At 35.4% G+C, this 21,255-nt stretch overlaps 2 protein-coding genes across 2 annotated transcripts; one reads left to right on the top strand and one right to left on the bottom strand.

The window, feature by feature from the left end:
* Positions 1-1,125: 1,125 nt before the first annotated feature.
* LOC116428779 (uncharacterized) lies at positions 1,126-8,480 on the bottom strand. The gene is made up of 3 exons (XM_031980869.2): positions 8,182-8,480; positions 7,269-8,090; positions 1,126-3,780 (listed from the first exon to the last, which is right to left on the bottom strand). Exons 2-3 carry the CDS (start codon positions 7,880-7,882, stop codon positions 3,294-3,296), a joined length of 1,101 nt encoding a protein of 366 aa, XP_031836729.2. The 5' UTR covers positions 7,883-8,090; positions 8,182-8,480; the 3' UTR covers positions 1,126-3,293.
* A 4,457-nt stretch (positions 8,481-12,937) lies between these two features.
* LOC116428816 (uncharacterized) lies at positions 12,938-20,652 on the top strand. The gene is made up of 4 exons (XM_031980928.2): positions 12,938-13,058; positions 13,890-14,824; positions 17,623-19,105; positions 19,646-20,652. Exons 1-4 carry the CDS (start codon positions 12,938-12,940, stop codon positions 20,650-20,652), a joined length of 3,546 nt encoding a protein of 1,181 aa, XP_031836788.2.
* The last annotated feature ends 603 nt before the right edge of the window (positions 20,653-21,255 follow it).

The following is a 21,255-nucleotide window of genomic DNA, read 5'->3' as shown; positions in this document are numbered from 1 at the left end:
CGCCTTGTTGCGTCTGACGATATAATTCGTCACTACGGAGTGTACTATGGTCGTAACGACATATTCCGTCATCACGAAGTGCACTTTGGGCATTTCGAGATATGTCATAATTTTACGAAAGTAATTACTTAATGTATGACGTACTAAAACTACTAGATAACTCGAAATGATCCATTTTGATTTTCTTTATTTACAATTATTGTGAAGGACAAAGTACGCGCATTTACCCTTTTTTAAAATTTAGCCATCATTCACAAGTATTTAATGACACGAAATATTCAAAATTTTTATAGTTACATATTCGAGCAACTCTCCTCTATTTTTTTACAACAAATTTGAACTGCCTATCGCTTTTAGTTTTCATGTAATACTTGTTTCTTTTCAAAATCAACCGTTTTCACAAAAACCCATATTTTTCGAAAACTGACAGTGATCAAGCAATTTCGTTTTCAAATTTGTGTTTGGTACAAAAAGCTCTGTAAGGATCACCCAGTGGACATTACAGATCGCAAAAATGTTCAAATTTGTTGGACACTGTAATTTGTTGAAATTTAATTTTCAATATTTTCTTGAGCTTATTCGAGCCGCAAAAACAGAATTTTTGTCAGTAACTTCAGATATGTAGAATGCATATTTAAAGGGATAAATATAAAGGCATAAAGTTTGTAGTTTCTAGGAAAAATGTAGGTTAAAGTAAATATAAGTCTCGCTTTTAAATCTGAATATTCTTTACTTTAGTCTTAGTATTTAATATTCCCTCCTTCTTATACTCCAGTAAGAGTGAATGTAATTTAAGTGTTTGCGTTAGTTTTAGCGCGAATGGAATAAAAAACAGACCAAGCTTTCCTCCGGTGTCGTCATAAATCTGTTGGATAGTTCTTCTACAATTCATCTTCGTGTCTAGCACAACGAGACGTAATATTTCACAGAACTTTATCAAGTATTCTTTATTTATGAATATTATGTGTAACAACGTAAAATGTGATGGATAATTTATAGGATGTTTATGTCGTAAACGTTATCTTACAATTAAACTACTTTAATATGTCTTACGTTAAATTATTTCTTTAAAAATTACACATCGATTCTATTGGTATTATGTATTAGTTGACAAAAGCCATCAAATAGAATGATTTTTAACAGAAGGATTTATTCTCAGTCTCATAACATTATTTATCAAAATAATCGTGCAATATAAATTTATAACACACTGTTGCTTGTATTTACCATCTGATGAGAATGAAAAAACAAATTGCTATAATAAAACGAAAATTTATACAAATATTTCAGTTTAAATATTAGTTATTAAAACACGCCACTTGAGTATCTTAAATATTTTCTTATTCTGGATATCAAGTTGTTCGACTTGCATTTAAATAAAATTATGTAGATTTGAAGAATAATCAAAAATAAAAAATGCATATCTTTTCATTGCGATAATACAATTGGAAGGGTCAAAACAATACTTTAAAGTTCAACACCTTAAAAGCTATATCAGAAGCTACTATAAATAGAACAACCTTTTTAATGAAAATTAAATAGTTTCTAATGAGGTAATTATACATGTATACCTATATCACTATTTTTCAATAAAAAATGGAATGTTTTTTGTTATACTTATAGTTGTTGTATTTTCTATCAATGTGATTTTTTCACATATTTTTTAAAAGTTTCTGTTTGATAATGCATTTTGTTTCTACATATTGGAAACTACACAACTTTTGTTAAAACAATTTGTTTGTATATCGGTCGTATACCAAGATAACTCTTAGAATTACGAAGATAATTTTTAATTAATCTCAATTAAATACATAGATATGTATCTAGCATTTTTAATGAAATAGTTTATTCTTCAAGCCTACAAAGTTTCGCTTATTTCCGTCTGCACAAAACGTGTTAGCAACTATTTCAACGCTAGCGTACATGTTTTAATTCAACCGCTGCGAAAGTTTATCCATTTCCACGTTTTCATTTACGCAATTTATTGTTTTCAACCAAATTTAATGAAATTGCGCCGAATGCCCTTTTCTGAATATTTTTATGTCGATTTATGTTTTCAAAATAAACAGTTTATACAAAATTTTGCCATACCGCCGGTTTAGAACAACCGAAAACATTTTAATTGCTCATATGAGTGGTTTAGAATAACACTGGTCCAACTTCTAATTCCGAATTCTGAAATATTCTTGGATTAATTAAATACTAATATTACAATCTTATTAATAATATTGATTGTTAATCACTATTAATATTAGTAATTATGATTATAATATTAGTATTTCATTTATCCATGAACATTTCACAAAAACTTTTCTTCCTTGAAAACTCAGAAACAGTAGTTCAACCATTGTTATTCTAAGTCACTTATACAAGCATTAAATTGTACATACATATTCGAGTGCTGCATGTGCCAAATATTATATTAACAAGTACACACGTGCAGGAATCCGGAGCAACACATGACAGCGAAGTAACATATAGTAACTTCACCGAGAAGAGACATACATTACTGTAGTATGCAAGTTCACGAATCATAGTGAATAGCAGGGGAAGATGTCAGTCTGAAGACAATAACGTTAACATGTTCGCCACTAGCTTTTGTTTCAGTAATAGTCTTCACATAGATTAAATATCCATTTAATATATATTAATTAACACGTTGAATGCCACGCGATTTCATAAAACAAAATACACGAAATGGAAAAACATAATATTTAATCATTTGATTGGATTGCAGTATTATTATTATACGTAGCATTATTTATAATATAGAAATGTTTCTAAATAATCATCGTTTAATTGAATGAACTATAGTAATTCGATTTGGGGGTCACCGGTGATCCTCTTGGCATTCAACGTATTAAGAAATATTAATAAATTTGAAATTTTATTATCACTATTTATCATTTAAGATACGATGTTCTTCAGCATACACTTAACCCTCGATTTACGCAAAAATCCGTTTCGCGTGGATTCCTTTTACGCGAATAAAAATCGCGTAAATGGAGTCTGTCGATACAAGAGTAAACAAAATATTCGAAAGGAAAACTAGTATAAGATTCAAAAATACATATTTATTTCATATATGTAAACGAAATAAATAATAACATTTCAGGAAACAAAAGTACACTTCATTCGGTGTTGTTAACTTCAGATTACGTAAAAACTACCGCGTAAATAGTGTTCTAATTTACCGCGTAAATCGAGAGTCACGTGTATACTCTGTTTCACAGTGGACTCTAGTAGTTCAAGTTTCGAGGAATACCTTGCCAGCGCTAGGTTTAATGGGACATTCAATCGAAGATGTTTAATCGTTCCGCTTGTTGAATAATCCGCGTGAGCTCGTCGTCGCTTATGTGTTCCTGGAAGGATAAGATAAGACACGCGAACAGAAGCTTGTCGACGATGTCCTTCTTCAATCCTTCACTGGCTATCTCGGGATACTCAGACTTGACGGTGTCCACGTACATCGTCAACATCGCTTCAAGTTCAGACGGGCCGTTCTCGAACCTCATATTATACAGTAGAATGGGCCCGAGATCGACGGCCGGTGAACAGTACCTCATTGTTTGCCAGTCGATCACCTTCACGTCGATCGGTTTCCCGTTCTGGTATTTGAACAGTAGGTTATCGTGTGAAAAATGACCGTGGCAGATCGTGGCAAGCTCATTCACCTCCGACGCAATACTCTTCACCGTCTCCATCGGGCTCTTAATCAACTTCAGCTTCACCTTCTCGGCTAACGTCGGATCCGGCATTCCTTCGACGATGTCAATTAGTCTGCAATTGCGGTAAGAATATTTTATTTGACTTTATCTCATTTTATTCGGTTCGTTAACCCCTTGCCATACAATGACGAGTAGGACTCGCGATGAAAATTTCGGGATTAGTTTAATAAACATCAATGTTGTTCAATGCACATGAATCAAACCAAAAAACTATTTTGCCGTTAGCAATATATTATCTTGAAAGTAAATTTGTACTTAAAGCGGAGGACAATTTCTTTGCGTTTCTTCTAAACTGCTGATAGAAACATTTTACACGAACTTAGTAGCAAAAGTAAATAATACGGCAAGGGGTTAAAAGGTCGTGTGATTTCCTTTTATAGTGTGATGTTTGTATTGTGAAACACGAATGAATATTGTAAATTAGTACACTAAAAAATAAGTTTTACATCACATCATGAAGCGGAATAATCCGCGGTCAGCGACTGTAATCGCGGAATAAATAACCAGGTAGTCAACGTTTATGATATACTCTTCGCAATCACAACGTATCGCTACTTAGATGTTTGTAGCCGAGGATTATTCCGTGTTCCGTAAGAAATGTAAATTAAACAGCAAAGGATAAAGAAGGAAGTAAAGGAATAAATTAACAGAAAATAGAGATGCGTAATAGTAATTTTACGGTATGCATCTGCTATAATAACACCTGTACTTAATTCTCACTACCCTTGACTTCAAAATATAAGCATATTATGTATATAATGATCTCTAGAATGTATTGAACTTTAGCATCTTTTTTCTAGAAAACGGTTTAGTTCCGATCCCTGGTTCCTTTGAGACCCTTTTTCTCATAATTTGTAGAATGCATTGCAATAAAATAAAAATTTGTTTTTGAATTTCAAGATCAAGGTCAATTTTCAAATCTTCACCGATCTAAAGGTGTAGAATCATGCTATAGTGCTCTTTACAGACAATTTATATACACCTTATGCAACACACACTCTGAATTCGTTCTTTCCTGTTATCTGCTGTTATAAGAATTTTATTGTAAGGGATAGATATCAAAGCTCCCCACAAAAATAATCTGAAGATGATAAGCCTGGTGATTGAACTCAACAAATACTATCTACATCGAACAATGAAGAAAGTACCGTGATTCAATATTGTTATTTTATTATTTTCACAATACTTCAATTTAAATTTAAATCACAGAACAATAAGAATCAAACACTAATATGAAGAAAATTGGCTTCGGTTTTTTTATTTCTCACGATCAGAAATCACAGAAACTTAATCATAGACTTTACTTATTTTTCCATTTTCATAATGAATAGCAACGGAAATAGTTGAATTATTTATCCTAACTGAGAAAGCTTACATACTAAAAACATAAATTTTTATATTGGTTTATTGTATCTCACAAACAAAAAATTTTATAAACAAAAATTATTCTCCATTCTCGGTTGAATTTTATATAGATATAGAATAATCTCTTGTTTGGTTGTGTCGCCTAACCGAACTCATTGTATACACTGTCGGTCAAAAGTTCGGGATCGATACATCGGTTAAAAGAAGTACCAGTTTTCAGAAACAACTTTTATTGGAGAATTTTTGTGTATGACAAAGGAGCATGGACATATGTGTATTAGTCAAATATAAAAATATATAATGTTTATTATATTAATTTACATATTTATGAAATATATAATTTTTAATTTGTGATGTTACACATCAAGTGGTCTCAAACTTTTGACCGGCAGTGTACATCATATACATTACGGACTACACTTGTACTTAAAAGCATGAAAGCCTGATCTTCGTCGATAATCCGTTAACAGTTTAATCAGGGAATCGATTTCAGTGGATTTCCAGGTAGTGTCTATATTTCACGGCGTTGTCACAAGGATAAATATTGCACTATATATTGACTGTCGAGGAGCTGCAGCCGACTATGTGTGTACAGATTTCCTAACAAAACTCGTAATAAATTGATCCTCGTCAATCTGTTGATACCCGAAACCCAATCAATTTTGGATTCTGTCCGTCACGATTGTGTGCCGATTATTCCGCCCGCGCGGCGCTCGCAATACCATCGGTATTGACATCAATAACGTCGAAATTACTGATACGAAATTCGAAACGGCACCACTAGAGTCAGCGAATGACGAAATAATTGTAACATAACGATTACCATAATTTTCCAATGCTCGCAGTATATATTTTACGTTGTGCACGTTACCCCGCGAAGCAAATGTAACGTTTGACATTGTAGAACGCTACTGAATTAATCCTGATATTAGCAACTAATATGTGTATCACATTAATTTGTTTGCCTAGACATATAATTTAGAAATGGATTTCTTTAGTTTCGAAGCCCAAATCAATGTAAAAACTTTCAAAAATTGTACATTCGAAATACAAACTTTATCATGTTTTCACCAGAATATAGCAAATTCTTTTCAAGAAAATATTAGGTTGTCTTATAGGTTTGTTTTATGCTCTGCTCGCAATACTTAGTCAAGAAATTTTATAAAGATAGAATTATAAAGCTTACGGAAACAGGAAAGAAGGTAACAGATCAAAGTGAACCGTGCATAATTCAGTAACATGATATAAAATATAAAATATTATATATCATTTATACATTAATAAGACGAATGAAATTTTTAAAGCACCTTGATGTAAAAATACCCGATTTTGAAGAAAGTAGATTAATCAATTTCATCATTCGGTCGGTGACATGACTGTTATAAACAAAATTAAATTTTTAATTGTCCGCAATCAATGTACAAAGTTGTAATCTGTCAACTACAGCGTTGTATAGGAGTGAAAATACTGTTTGTAACAGTTTGCAAAGCTGCTGGGCCCAGGAGGGCTTATACGCTTAACGAACACGTTGATTATTGTATCGTATAAGAAGTTTTATGACACGTCAATCACAATTAAGTTGTATGTACTATACACGTGTAAAAATGTAATTTTTTTTCAATTTATTTTCTTCATTTAAAACAAACGCCTGCCTGTCCCTTTTCGTATGTATCATCGAATCAGGAACACCGTATATAATATTTATACACATAAACACCATCTGTGTTTCTTGCCATTATTGTGTGTATGATACACTTAATGATATATAAGTTTGAGTGAGTTTGTATTTAATTTTATGGAAGCATTGTTAAGCAAAGCAATTAGTCGATAATACAGAGAATTCGGAATGACATTGCCTTATATGGTAATGTTTGACCAAGCGAGTAAGAAGCGGATGAGTGGGGAATAAATTTTGAAAAAAGAGGAACGGTGCGATAAGAACGGCCAGCTGATATAGAGGCTCTCTATAGCACTTATAGAGAGCGTGGTACAGAGGATTTTATCAGCGCTTGATCAACGAGAGTCCAAAAGTAGTTAATTTACGGTACAATTTTCGTATCGATCGATTACCTACTCCATAGGAAATATTCAACCAGTTAATTGAGTTCGACGAGTGTACGCGTTATCCAAAATCAAAAATAATTATACGAAAGTAAGAGGAAAGTAACAAGTCACCTGGAAGATTTTTTCTCGTAATGCTTCATTGATTCCTCGGTGAGAGTAATTTCAAGCAGCTTCGCCTCGAACTCCCTGAAGACCGGTGGCTCCGTGGCCTTCAATCTGAGACCTCTACCGTGGAACTTTCCCAGAACCTCCACGCACAATTTCAAGTGATCCTCGTCCAATTCACCGTCCGCCTGCGAGTATCCGACCGCCTCAAGATCCTCCAGCACGAACACCGGTCTCCCGTAACGCCCTAAATCAGCCAGATAACACTTCGGCGCGAGATCGTCGCCGTACTTGCTTGTCATCTTCGCGTAAAACATTTCTTCGTTTTGGTACGCGGCGAACGACGTACGGGACCGCTCCTCCTCTTCCTCCTCCCCCTCCTCCGGAAACAGTTTCACTAACAAGGGGAAGTTAGTCGGCTCGCCGGAGAACCGAATGACAGTCTCCACGCGGTAGATTTCACTGGTGTGGCTCAGCTCGACGAGCCGCACGGTTGCCGAGTCGAACTCGACGAACTCCCGCGAACCCGGCTCGCAGAACCGGCGATCATGCACCATCTCCGGTATCAGATCGTTCTCGATAAAATCGATACTCTGCTCACGGCCCTTATGGGACTTCATACCGACGCAGCGTCCCGAGTTGATTTACCAGAAAAATAATGTCGCTGCGGGCAACGCGCAACAACCGGACAAGACAGCGTGTTCCGACGGACTGTCGGGAACAATGACACCAGTTGACTGGCTGCACGAGTGTTCAAGGTAGGTATGTACTCTTCTCCGACGGTCGAGCGAAGCTAGGATGATCTTTTTCTTTGGACTTGCGCAACGGCTGACACAGATATCGTATTGTAATTACTCGATGAAAAACAGCAGGAAACTTTTATGCTCTCTACAGTCTTGCTCTAAAAGTGAGGACTTACTTCCAGCTGTAGACGAACTTCTTGAGAACCGTGTGGATGTTTCACTATTGGATGTTCGGATTGGTTCCGCAGGAATGATCCTCGACAGTTTGGAGAAGAGGTTTGTTCGTTGATGGTTCTGGTGAAAATTAGGACCAATTTAGATGAATGTGTTGAGAACGAAATTCACTGACTGGTGGGTAGGATCTGAACGCGTGTGCAATCAGCGACGATAATGCGGTGTATTTATCGATAACCTCGCAGCGGCGATGCACGCGTTGCGACGAGACGGCCGCAAGTAACCAGACAGAAGTGTTGTAACGAATCATCTCGCGTGCCGGCTCCCCTCGATAACAATCCTCTTATCTTCTAATGACGTCACAGACAAGTTTATACTCCTATGCTCGACCCTGACGGCCGGAGACGGTCGTCGACACCGAGCGCGGGCGGAGTTTGATCGGTCGACAGACTCAAATGGGTCTCCTTTTCAGCCGATGATTAGGGGAATGCGGATTGAAGAGCCCCAAACTGTGGCCTCAATGAAATATTTAGCTCCAATTGTTGAAGGGGAATGCACTCGTCCCTACATTTGCGCGAGTCTCTTTTTTACGCGGTAAATTAGAACAATGTTTAGGTAGTATTGTTTGAAGGCGATATCAATTTACGCGATCCATTTAGTGATGCTGAATGAAATTTGCTTTTGTTTTCCGACGCCGTTATTATTTCTTTTTTGTTAAACTATGTAAAATAAATATGTATTTTTAAAACTTATACCAGATTTTCTTTGTAATATTTTGTTTTATTTTGTACTGACAGGCTTCTATTTATAAGATTTTCATTCGCGTAAAACAAATCCACGTGGGACGAACACTCCGCGTAAATGGAGGGACAGCTGCATTCTTCTGGAGTCGCAGAGCAGAGTAGACTGGTTGGAATAAATTAATTAATTAAATTAACCAGTTAACTGCATTTAACGAGTACACACGTCATCTTAAAGCTTGAAATGATACTAAGTCTTTCAACGATGAATTCTTTGTTTTTTCAGATAAATTTTCAGTATAATTTTTCTTTATTTTGCTTTAGTATACACTTAATTTTTTGATTTTATTACGCACCAAATGAGAGATTTTTTAAACACAATTCCACAGTTAACAAGTTAAACGATTTCCAGGTGTGTATTAAAGAGTAATAGCATCGCTTCGAACGGTGCATAACTTCCAATGGTAACTATTTTGAAGAAGATAAGTAGTTTTATAAATATTTGCCAAAAGCGAAGTTTCTTAGCAACAGCCTTGTTATTTGTCCGCCACATTTCGTAACATATTGAGTGATTATGACTGTGTTCGAAGAGTTTTGATTTGCTTACGTATTTTTATAGAAATAAGTGTTACATTTAGAAAACATGCATTTTAGCCAAAGATGATGAAACACTAGTTTCTCTCCAATCTTAACATTTTATTCGAAACCAACGTTTTAAATTGCTGTTTTCTCTACATATAGGCGGTGGATTAATTTAAGAGAGAGTAATAAAAAACTTTCGACACGATACTTCGAATTAAGCTTATATGTACTTAGAACTCTGGTTAATACAACGGACTTCGGTGTAAGAGCCAACGTCGATGACTATAAAATGCCAAATGATACAATAGCGATAAGGAGCTCAGTAATTATTGGATGTCCCGTGTAAAGTCAGTTTTTTAGATACAGAAATGAATTTAACCAGTTAACTGCATGTGACGAGTATACACGTCATCTTAAAGCTTGAAATGTACTAATTCTTTCAACGATGAATTATTTATCTTTTCAAATAAACATGTAATTTTTCTTTGTTTTGCTTTGATTTTTCATTAAAATATACCCTAGGTGCATTCGTCCTGCGTGTAACGTATACACATTTCATTCCTTGATTTTATTACGCGCAGAGCGAGAGATTTTTTAAACTAAATTCCACAATTAACAAGTTAATTTCGGCATCAGAGACTGGTATTGACGTAGTTAGTTTTTCGAGGATAAAAAATTTTGAATTCGTGTCTTTCAGTGTGAATACAAAGTCTTAGACGACCGAAGCTGGAATAACCGGTTTTTCGTAGGACACCCTATAGACAGTGAAATCGATATCGCTATTTACTGAATGGTTCATTGACGATAACCACTACAACCTTGCATTAGTTATGTTTGTGTCATCTTATATTTATATCTCAGATACTAAGTTTAATCATCAGTTACGTATACAGGAAAAAGTTGTTTAACACTAGAAGTACCAGGTAGGTAAAAAATAACCCATTCCTGATTTGTTCTATTACAATTATTGAAAAGGTACAGGTATTTTTTTAAGAAATTATTAAAGAAATTGATATAGTAATACGCAAACTGAAATATAAATCAATTGAAATTTTAATAATTATATTTTACAAAACAATTTCTAAAGATCAGTTTAACTACTGGTAGTTCTTGTATTAAAATGTTGATTTCTACAATATATCCAAATGTCGTAGAAGTCGAAAAGGAAGTAGCGTTTCGGCAACATGACTAAAATCTGTTAAGTATGTTCAGATATTCCAAAGAGTAGACAACATTTGTATGTTCAGATATTCCAAAGAGTAGACAACATTTGTATGTTCAGATATTCCACAGAGTAAACAACATTTGGTTTGCAAGGAAAGCAGGAGATCCTTCATTCTTCGTTAACCCCTCGTTTCATAATATCGTATCAGACTCCTGGTAAAAATTTCAAATAGAGATTAGCAAATGTAAATGACATTATATTTGTATGAATTGAAATTAAATACCATTTTTCTACTATCAACAGTTAATCATTACAGTAAATGTACACGTAGGGTAAACATAGATATTCTACTTTTTTCCTAGACAATTATTAACGATAAAATAGTTGTAGCAAACACAATTGTGAAAGAAATCATAGGACAAGGGTTAAAATGTTTGTCTCGGAGCATCTGCATTACAATTACCCTGCGTCTTCCAAACTCTTACATCATCAGAGATGATTCATCCACTTGGAGATAAAATACTAAGCCCTGACATGCTTTATCTCACTCACACTCCAAAATCTCCTGAGTGTTGAAAGAGTCTTCGTATACAAGCTTCATATAATTTTCGTATACAAGCTTCGTACAATCAATCTTTTCCCCTTTCTCGATCCATTTCCACGTTAGCATTTCTGTATTTTAATAACTTTGATCGAAAAGGTAAGAGTCTGTCAATATAATTAATCACTATTAGCTTACGACAATTACTCACTAAAATCGTATATGAGAAATGCAAAAATGCTTCTTCTAGAATAAGGGAAATCTACAATTGTATTAAATTGTATTAAAACTAATCAAATTATATGAATACTCAGAAAAAGTATGGAGTATAAAGAAGTTTCTATTAAACGAAGAATTATTTGACGATAAATTCACTAGAAAAACACTATGATTATAGAATTTAATTAAGTTCGGTGAAACGAGCGACCTACGTGTCAGTGCACGCTGCTTCGTTTAATTAATTAAGTAAATCACCGGGTCAAGATCGATGCTAGCGAGCTATGAACAAAGATGGAAAATTAGATAATGATGGTACAGCCAAGGGCACAGCAATTATAATAATAAGGAAACATTCTAGGATGCGACTCGTTAAGTTTCATGGGACATCACAGTACGAAACGACTGAGAAAGGTCTTTGTCCTCGTTCCGACGTTGTTCACCGGGCCGACGGAGTGATTTTAATTTTAACGAAATGATTCGGATAGAGACGAAATTTGTTTGTCGTTACTGCTGATTACGCGAGTTAAAATACGAATTTGTTCTTGATTCCTACTTTTGATGAACAAAACGAAATATAAAATAGTAGTACTCTTAATAGAGTTGTGTGAAAATATTCTCAACTTTTGTATCAGCAGTTAAATGTAGTTTATTTACTCATTCCTAATTACACGACGATACTATGTTACAAAACCTTGTAGGTAAATACAGAACGATTAAAAATTTCGCAGGAAAGTTGCAAAATGTATAAAGCAGTAAAATTAAATGTCGTTTCGTTTTGTATTTGCTTTATAGAAACCATTTGCGAGGGAAATAAAATTTTATTTCATTTCAATTTCGTTAAATTAGACTGTACAAGTCTGAATTTATGGAAATATTCGCAATCCAGATAAAACTTGTGCGATAGAAATAAATTTCTGTTTAATCAGTGCCTTGTAATGCAATACGATTTCCTAAAGACCTTAGTTATTTAGTAATCAATACCAGTAACACAAATATACTTGATACGACGACGAAGACATTGCAAATAATAATGGCAAATAATAAAAATGTTGTAATCCGTTAAGTTGCCATTGTCTCAATTATAATTAACATTTGTACGATTCAAATCTACATACACATAAAGGATTTACCGTCAAGTTTTAATCGTTACGTCAATGCGTCCACGCGTTAACTACAACTAATTGCAAATAATTTCATTGGAAAGAGTTTTCGTAACTTCTATTTCACCGTATCGCGGCAACTTCAAGCGTCGACAGGGTGGAATTTACCAACAGGTCCTACCAGCCCCGTAAACCAATCCCAAAATTCGACAATCCTCCCAGGCTTCCGTAATTCGAAATTCTAAGTGACAGAACCGCACGCAGCTCGCCGACGAAACCTATACAACGACGCGGAATCGAACGTGACACGGAAACGGCCACGAACACCTTGAACAAAAGAGACGAACCGGGACCTAACCTGTCTCATCGATGATTAATTTACCGTACAACGTGCCCTTAGTCACACAGATTATGCCGACGCAGAGCATACCGATGCAGACAAGTCAGAACAACTTGCAGCCGAACCAACAACCGCAAACAGTCACTCAACAATTGCAGACTAGCCCCGTCACATTCCAGGCGAATCCGCAAGGTATTCGGACAGTGTTACGAGGGTGGACGATATTTCTATCTGGATAGGAGATCGTAAATTTGAAAAACACAGTCTGTCTCGCAAGAGCGTACTGACTGTGTCTCTGCAAAAACAAATAGATACGTAGAAAATTTCATATACCCATAATTCTTTTACTGTTTTAGTTCGATTCTTCATTAACACTATTTTCTTTTAAAATTGCGCCTCAATTTTTTTACTCAGTTAAGAGTTATTATTTCTGCGAAATAAATGTTTCCTGATTCGAAGTATTCAGAGTTAATATTAATTTCGGGTTGGAAATAAATAAACAACGGATGTTTACGGAAATATTAAATTTTGTAAAGTGTTTCAATAAAACAGAAAGTTAATAGAAGTCTATTATTGGATAAAACATTATCAACTAATATAGAAAAAATTGTTAAGCTTGATTAATCGTTTCTGTCACTGTCAAGAGATCCCACATAATAATAAAAAATATTTTATCCTTTGTTTAATACATTTTCTTACTTTCAATATTCAAATTAGATGGCAAAATAATTTCTCGATCATCCTACCCCTGGACACGAATGAGCTCGCCAAAAGTAGCTATTTAAATATTTTTTACCGTATTATATAATAACTATTCAAAATGTCATAGAAACCAGTACATCATACTCGAATAATATTTGTCGTCAATTTGAAAGAACAGAGTATACCATGAAAACATAAAATCCACATTTAATCGACGAATCTCTGATAATGCGTTCAACAGTATCCTCAACCAAATTCTCGAAAAGCAAACAATCCCATTTAACTAAAATCTAATTACTATCACAACAACTCATCGCCTAGATACCTACAAGCCGTTCTACCAGCTTCACCAAGCGGACATCGTTTTCGCGAATCAGCAATACGTACCGAACGCTTTACCTGCGAGGAACCCGTATCAACCGACCCACCAAATTCTCGCTGCACCACCTGTAGCGCAAACACAGCCGAACTACGGTCAATTGCCCCAGAGCGTCGTCGAGCAGATTCGCGGCGCCGTAAGCAATGCAGCCCCCATATTCATCTTACCAAGTGGTTGTCATCAGTCTGCAAGTCACCAACAGCAACTTGCGTATCCGTCGAATCAAGGAGGCGTATCCGCACCGACTGGACTGACGACAAGCTTCAATTACCCGCCGTCAATCTATTGTCCACCCTCGTTCGTACCCTATCCCATTCCATTGCCGCTTTACGAACCGTTCACCGGTCTAGTGCGCGGCAAGGAAAAGTCACAGGGTTGCGGATGCTGCCAGCGCGGACAGGAATCTTTGGAATCAAGGAATCATCTGGCGAATCCTTATTGGAATGCCAGCGATTCCGAAGAGCACCGGTGCACAGCGACCAACGACGACACCGTCTGTTCGAAACGTAATTGTCCGGCCTCCATCAGCCTGCAAGTTTTGGTCTCGCAATTCTTAGGACTGCAGGGGATCATACCGTGCGCAGCCACGCGGCTGATCCTGCGGAAAGTCCCAGGCTCGAATATCGTCTGCACTATAGAAGAGACGATGGAGAAAGCGCAGAGAGCCATCGGACTACTGACTAAGGATCAACTGCTGACGGAGTCCAGGAATGCTCAACAAGTGAACGCGCTGATTAATCTGCATGTGACCACCAATTTACCGGCTAGTATCATACCCTTGCTGACCCTAGTGCAGCTGAAGGTGAACATTCTGAAGGCGCAGGTCGAGAGCTTGGTGAACAAGAGGGTGATGGAGTGCCAGGGATACGGGTTCGAGGTGAGTTTTTTTGTTTTATTTTTGAAGTAGATAATACGAATGGGTTTGGAAATGTATAAAATCGACGATAAAACTACTTGAGTTGATATGAATACTTCAGGTTCTTGATTTTGTAAGTATTCAAATTGGAAAAGTATCGTTGGAGAAGTAATTAACATTAGAAGTACCGAGCAGTGAAATTGTTTGGTTTGTACTTCTTTATAGAAATTATAATAGTACATTTATTGAGATTTCGAGTGACTTTCAATTTACTTATTACTGAATCAAATTAATTACTTATATGTTTTCTTTATAGTATGTGTTTGTAAAAAGAAATTCTGAAAGAAATTATTTTAGCTGTTATAGTATTAAGTAAATTCCTTTCTTCATGCGCATGCATGAAAAGCATCGTTAAATTTCAACAAATTACAAGTTATTATAACGCAATTACAACTTATAATATTTACAAAATATTTAAAGCGAATGTTTTCCGATTCCCTATACTTCTGGTGTTGTGAATGGAATTAATATCTCCTTTAAGTAAGTGTTGTTTGCAATGTTTATTTCTTCCTATAGCAATATTTTTTTCTTTTGAAATATGTAATTAATTATTTTAAATTGTATTATAATAAATATAGACACCTACAAAATATATTACAATTAAACTTTATAGTCGATTACGCTTTTAAAGAAGAGTTTCATAATTATGTTAATTTACTTTTCGAAGAATAAGTTTGAGATGAAATATTGGTAGACAGCTTTCTCCATAAAATTATCTGGTACTATAAATGTATATCACGTTATTTCAATCCAGGGTAAACACACGCCAGCAATTAATTCCGTTTTATAATATTGCGAAAAGATTTAGATAACAGATTGTGTCACGATAAAAGGTGCTATTGTGAGATAGCGGCTAAAACATAATTAAAACTTTTATTGCATATGGATGGAGAAAAATATATATTCGTTTTTTTATTGGGAGGGTGGAGTTTAGTAATGCTATTAAATAATAAACTTGGAATGTCTTATTACACAGCTGTGTGATCGATGGTAGGGACAAACTTATTGAGAGGTTATTATTTTCAATGCGGCGCAGTCGTTTGCCGTTTGACTTTACTTAATTTTAGGAATAAGTAACACCGTAATATGTGTCTTCTAATAAAGTATTATTCAAAGTTTCAATAAATTTGTTATTTGTTTTTAGTAAATAGGAAAAAAATATGGGAAGTTTAAACAAGGTTTAAACCATTATTTTCTTATTAGAGTTGTGATAAATAAACTTGGTACTATGTACGTATGTACAAGTGTAAAATTAAATTGAAATATAAAACTTTCTATTATTTTTGTACGTAAAATAGTACGACAAAAATATAGGAGTACGGTTTTTTTCATTTTTTTGATATATCAAGCTTGAAAAATGCGCCTTTTAAATAGCGCAGTTAAATTCGAAAAAATAAAAAATTTGTAGAAATATTGCTGTAGATTGTGTAACACTTGCCACCGAAGTAATCGACGCTATTTTATATTCTACATTGCTATCCATCCATCTACTTTCCCTTAAATTTACTCTATTCAAAAAATCTTACATGGGTGTTATAAATATCTGAACTAATTAAATAACCATAGTAATGAACTCGAATTAAATTCGAATTAAATAAAATTCGAATGCAAAAAAATTCAAGAATATTTATATGTGATAAAATCTCTTTGAAATCTACGCAACGAGTTTTACACGATATTATAAAACAAAGGGTTAACAACTTCATACCATCGCATTATTCTTCATCTAATCGTCTTTCTTTCCACTGCTGTTTCTACTGTATTTATTTTCCATCGGAAGCGTCTCGTGTGTCCGCTCCGTTCTGCGCCGCGCTCCTCAAGAGTCATCGGAGCTTCTCACGGGTTCTTCGACGTGCCTGCCGCATTGTACATCATCAAGCGAGAAATGCAATTAAGACAACAACGTTCTATCTTCGAGCACATCGCGTCGCTGAAACCTCCATTTAACAATTTTCTAGAGTATGAGAAGCGGTCGGGGAACGGGATGATTATTACTAAAATATGTTCTTCCCGTCAAACGACGGAAGTGTGTCGGTCGTTTACGCGCTTCGCGTCTTCATTTACATTCTACCCGCAGAGTTAAGCAAAATATATGTAATCTAATTGTATATTACTGACGATGATTCGAATGTAAATCGCACATTCGTTAAACTGCTTGAGGAATTTCATTTCTTTCGATAAAAAAACACGGATTCTTTAACATTCTTTGTAAAAGCAAAATATAAATACCTTTAGGTCGAAACTTTGCATATGTTCTTCATCTTCTGTTATTAAAATCACTGAATTTTTTCATTAGATTTATTCAGAAGTAAATCATCCATAAATCAAAATGCTACCCATTTAGTACCTTCTTCATTAGCATTTTGTAATGCAGTTTATAATATCTGCTATCCCCTTATCGTAACTTCATTTTTCCAGGTACATCCTCGAACATTTGAATTCGCATAAAGCTCCACATGTTAACACGTTAAATGCCGCACGGTTATTAAGGTGCAGAATATACAAAATGGAAGAAATCCAATATTAAATTGCTGAATTGAATTGTGTTGTTACTATTGCAGGTTTGCCTTGCTGAACGTCACTGCATTAGGTAACGTTATTTACAGTATAGGAATGTTTTCAAATAACTATCGTTTAATTCAAAGAATTGCAGTAATTGAAGTTGGACGGGCATGGCATTCAACGTGTTAATAATCAAATTACATTCTACCCAACCATACCTATCCGTGAAACGTGTTCACCAGTCCGACATATTCCAGGTAGAGACTAGCAAGCCGATAGATCCTGCGATTCTCGCCACAAAAACCGACGCAGAACTCAGACAGCTGTTGAACGCCCTCAAACAGAAAGAGTGCGACGAAAGGGTAAACGCCAACTTCGCCCCGTACCATTCCCAGCGAGTAATCGCCGAATCGCGTTTGAACAACGTTCAAGCAAAGATTCGACAGGTGGAAGCCGAATTCGACAACCGAAGGAACATCCTAGTGCCACCGCCTACCATGACCTCGAGAATCATACAGCAGTTCTCGGAGTCCCGTTGCACCTTCGGCTACGCCCCGGCAAAGTTGTTTGAACCATGCATTACTCCAGATTCTCCAGACCCGTTTACAGCAGCAATTCGCAACCCTAAGAAATTGTATATCAAGCCCCGGCAAGATGAACCTCCAGTGACAAAACAGGAAAATCAGAATAAAGGAACCAGTACTTCTGAAGAAGCATCCGCATGCAAGGACACCGGCACTGGAGAGGGAAACGTGCAGTGCCCCTCGAAAGATCAGTCCGTGGATGGGCGTTGGGACACCTGCAGCTGCGACGGCACTTCATCGGAGGATAGTTTGGATGCGGACAAAAAAAAACTTCGACCGGAGATTGACCGGGCTGAAGCTATAAGCATCATTAGGACACTGATCATTAAGGAGGATCCGTGTAAGATCGAAGATGATTCTGATCATTTGAATATTGAGGATGTCGAATATCAAACACAGTGCGAGGGTTGCGAGAGTCTAGAAGAAGGTGATCAAGAGAAAAGCAATGCAGAATCGATTAAAGACACTGAGAAGGATGATAGAGGATTGACAAAAGCAAACGAGGACTTAGAAATGGTAGAGTTGCAGGGTGAATCGAAAGCAATGGCAGACAAGAATGTTAGAGTAGAAGTTGACGAAAATGGCAGACTCCAGGAAGAACGTGTAGTCTCGGAGACAACTGAAGATTCAAAGACAGTGGAATTACCAAAAGGATTGGTAAATATACGCGTGATCAAGGCAGCCAGAATTTCCGGTTTTGCTAGAAGTCTCGGTGGACTTAAATCGAAAATTGGGAAGGGAAGTAACGCGCAGCGATCACAAAAGGACGTCACGAACAATGACAACTCCGGTTCGAATAACTTGGATGGAATTAATTTTGGGAACGATAAGACGGGACAGAAAAATGAGAATAAGGAAAATGTACAGATCGTCTCGATAATGACGAATATTAAGTACGACAGAAGCGATTTTGGAAGATGGAGAATAATGAACGAAAAAAGGAAGGCTACGGTTAATTCTGTGAATGAAGTTTCAGAAAATACCAAACTAGGAAATTTAAAAAATCAAAATTATGCGTGTCTTTTTGCGGAGAGAATCAATTCTTCAATGTTATCTGATACGAACGATGAAACTAAACATGAGATCGAATTAAACGCACAAATGAAATTATTAACTGAAAAGCAGTCAATGTTTATGAAAGATCCTAATGGTCATGGTAAGTTTACCTATATTATTGTTCATAAGTACTGGAACATTCGAATCGGTCATGGAAAATAAAAACTAGGGTAGCAATACATTTAGTTTATTACCATATTAACGTTCTGTTATATCTTCACACAGTAAACATCAATAGTGTTTATAAAAAAAAATAATCAGTGTATCAATAGTATTAACAGAGAACTATTAAATATTATTATATACACTTTCAACAATATTTTCTGTAATAAAAAAGAGAGGAAGATATTTTTTTATAGAGTTGTTTTCAATAATATTTGCAATGAAGGTAGTCGTTTAGTCTGGTTAAAATAATTCTTCAGAAATCTTGAGCATCTAACTAATTTTAGTCTGTCTATACAAGCGCTTCAAATTTAGAAAATTTCTTTTCTTAACTTCTGTAACTTCAGTGACCATAAACTTCAACCTTTAGCATTCTAGCACAATTCATTCAAATACTTACTTATTATTCTTATGAATTTTTACTTTTCTTTTATTTATTAAATATAAGACAACTAACAATAATATATTTTAATTATAGACAACAATGTCATTGAAGAGTTCACGAATTTTCCGCCATTGAAACAAGCAACGTCAATTGTGAAAACATCAGGTGATGTCTCACGAAATTTTTACCGTCGGAAGGAAACTGAAGCAGACTCCAAGAAAATTATTTGCGACAGGAGCACTTCCGATCACCAAAATAGAGACTCTAGGAACAGTGTCGCTTCCGTGCTTTGTTCCATGATTGGAAATCGGTTAGATCGTTTTGGCTCGCTGCTGGATAATATACCGAACTTACAAACTATGTTCTCGCATTTGTACTCCAATAAATTATGGAGCGTTAACGGCGATGTTGCCCCGAGTCGAAGCTACGTGAAAACAAATAAAACAATGATTACCGGAAAAGACGACTGGATTTTACTTCCGACAGATATAGATCGTGAAATCGGTAAACAAAATAATTCTCGGGAAAACTGTATTCTCATGGGCAACAAGCTGTACAAAGTACGTAAAATAAAACATTCGATAATTAGAAACAAAGGAAACAAAAGTTATGTGTTAATTGGAGGATCAATTTGCGAACAATCGCGAGAATTGTCAAGGAAAGGGTTCACTCGACCGTCAAAAGTTCGCAGAAGTCTCGTGATTAGAAGTCAACTGAAACATCCGGAACGTTCTCAACAAGATCGTCCGTCACCTTTTGTAGCGTTCAAAACATTCAAAGTGAACAAAAGATCTGTATCTTTAAAATTGAGACAATCAGAACGTTATTTAGAGTCTAACAACAAATTTTATTGTTCGTCTGATAATTTGGAATGCATAAAAGCACCAAAATCGATTACCCCGATTGACCTCAGTAAGGATAGTTTTAATAGTAGTAGACAAAATGAAATAAGTATCAAACAAAAAATATCAAATGTTCCTTCATCATTAAATGTTGAAAATGCCGCTGTTGTTCAGCACGAGGTGATTTCGAAAGAACATTTGGTATTCGAAAACGAGAAGGTAATGAGTGTACAGAACTATATTACTAGACAACAATAATTAATCGTATAGTCGACCGAATATCACGAGTTTATTAGCATTTGGCAGTAAAGTATAACATTGGAGATTAAATAAGAAAAGTAACGAGATAATAAGAGGCAAATTTATTACAATTGTCGCGTTTCTCCTTTATGTGCGGAATGAAATTCTCCTCCGTGCGTAACTCGAATTTTTTAAATGCACCATCGAACATCGTAAGAACGTCTCTTCAAATGCTGGATGTCTTTGGAAGACCCAGTAACGTATTACGGCGCAAACTTTCTGAATACCTATGTACAGGATATTTCCTAGAATACAGAACTAGCCATGAATCTATTAAAAACGTTTTATTACAATGTTAATTTCCGTGCAAAGTAATCTAGCCGAGCAGATCGTCACAAATATAATTTTTATGAAATTAATTTTTCTAGAAAGTATATATTCTTTGCGAAAACATTTTTTATGAAAAGAATTAAATAACTAGTCGGTTATAAAAATATTTATACATTAAACTAAAGATATAAGCAAAAATGAACATCAAATACGGCAAATATTTATACGATTCTTTATTTCATTATTTCCTTTCTCGAATGTATTTTCAGCTTCTCATATCCGCATTCTGTG

The sequence above is a fragment of the Nomia melanderi genome, chromosome 10, assembly GCF_051020985.1.
Source record: "Nomia melanderi isolate GNS246 chromosome 10, iyNomMela1, whole genome shotgun sequence".
Classification (NCBI taxonomy): domain Eukaryota; kingdom Metazoa; phylum Arthropoda; class Insecta; order Hymenoptera; family Halictidae; genus Nomia; species Nomia melanderi.
Note: the sequence above shows the minus strand (reverse complement) of the source record. Positions and strands in the feature narration are given on the sequence as shown.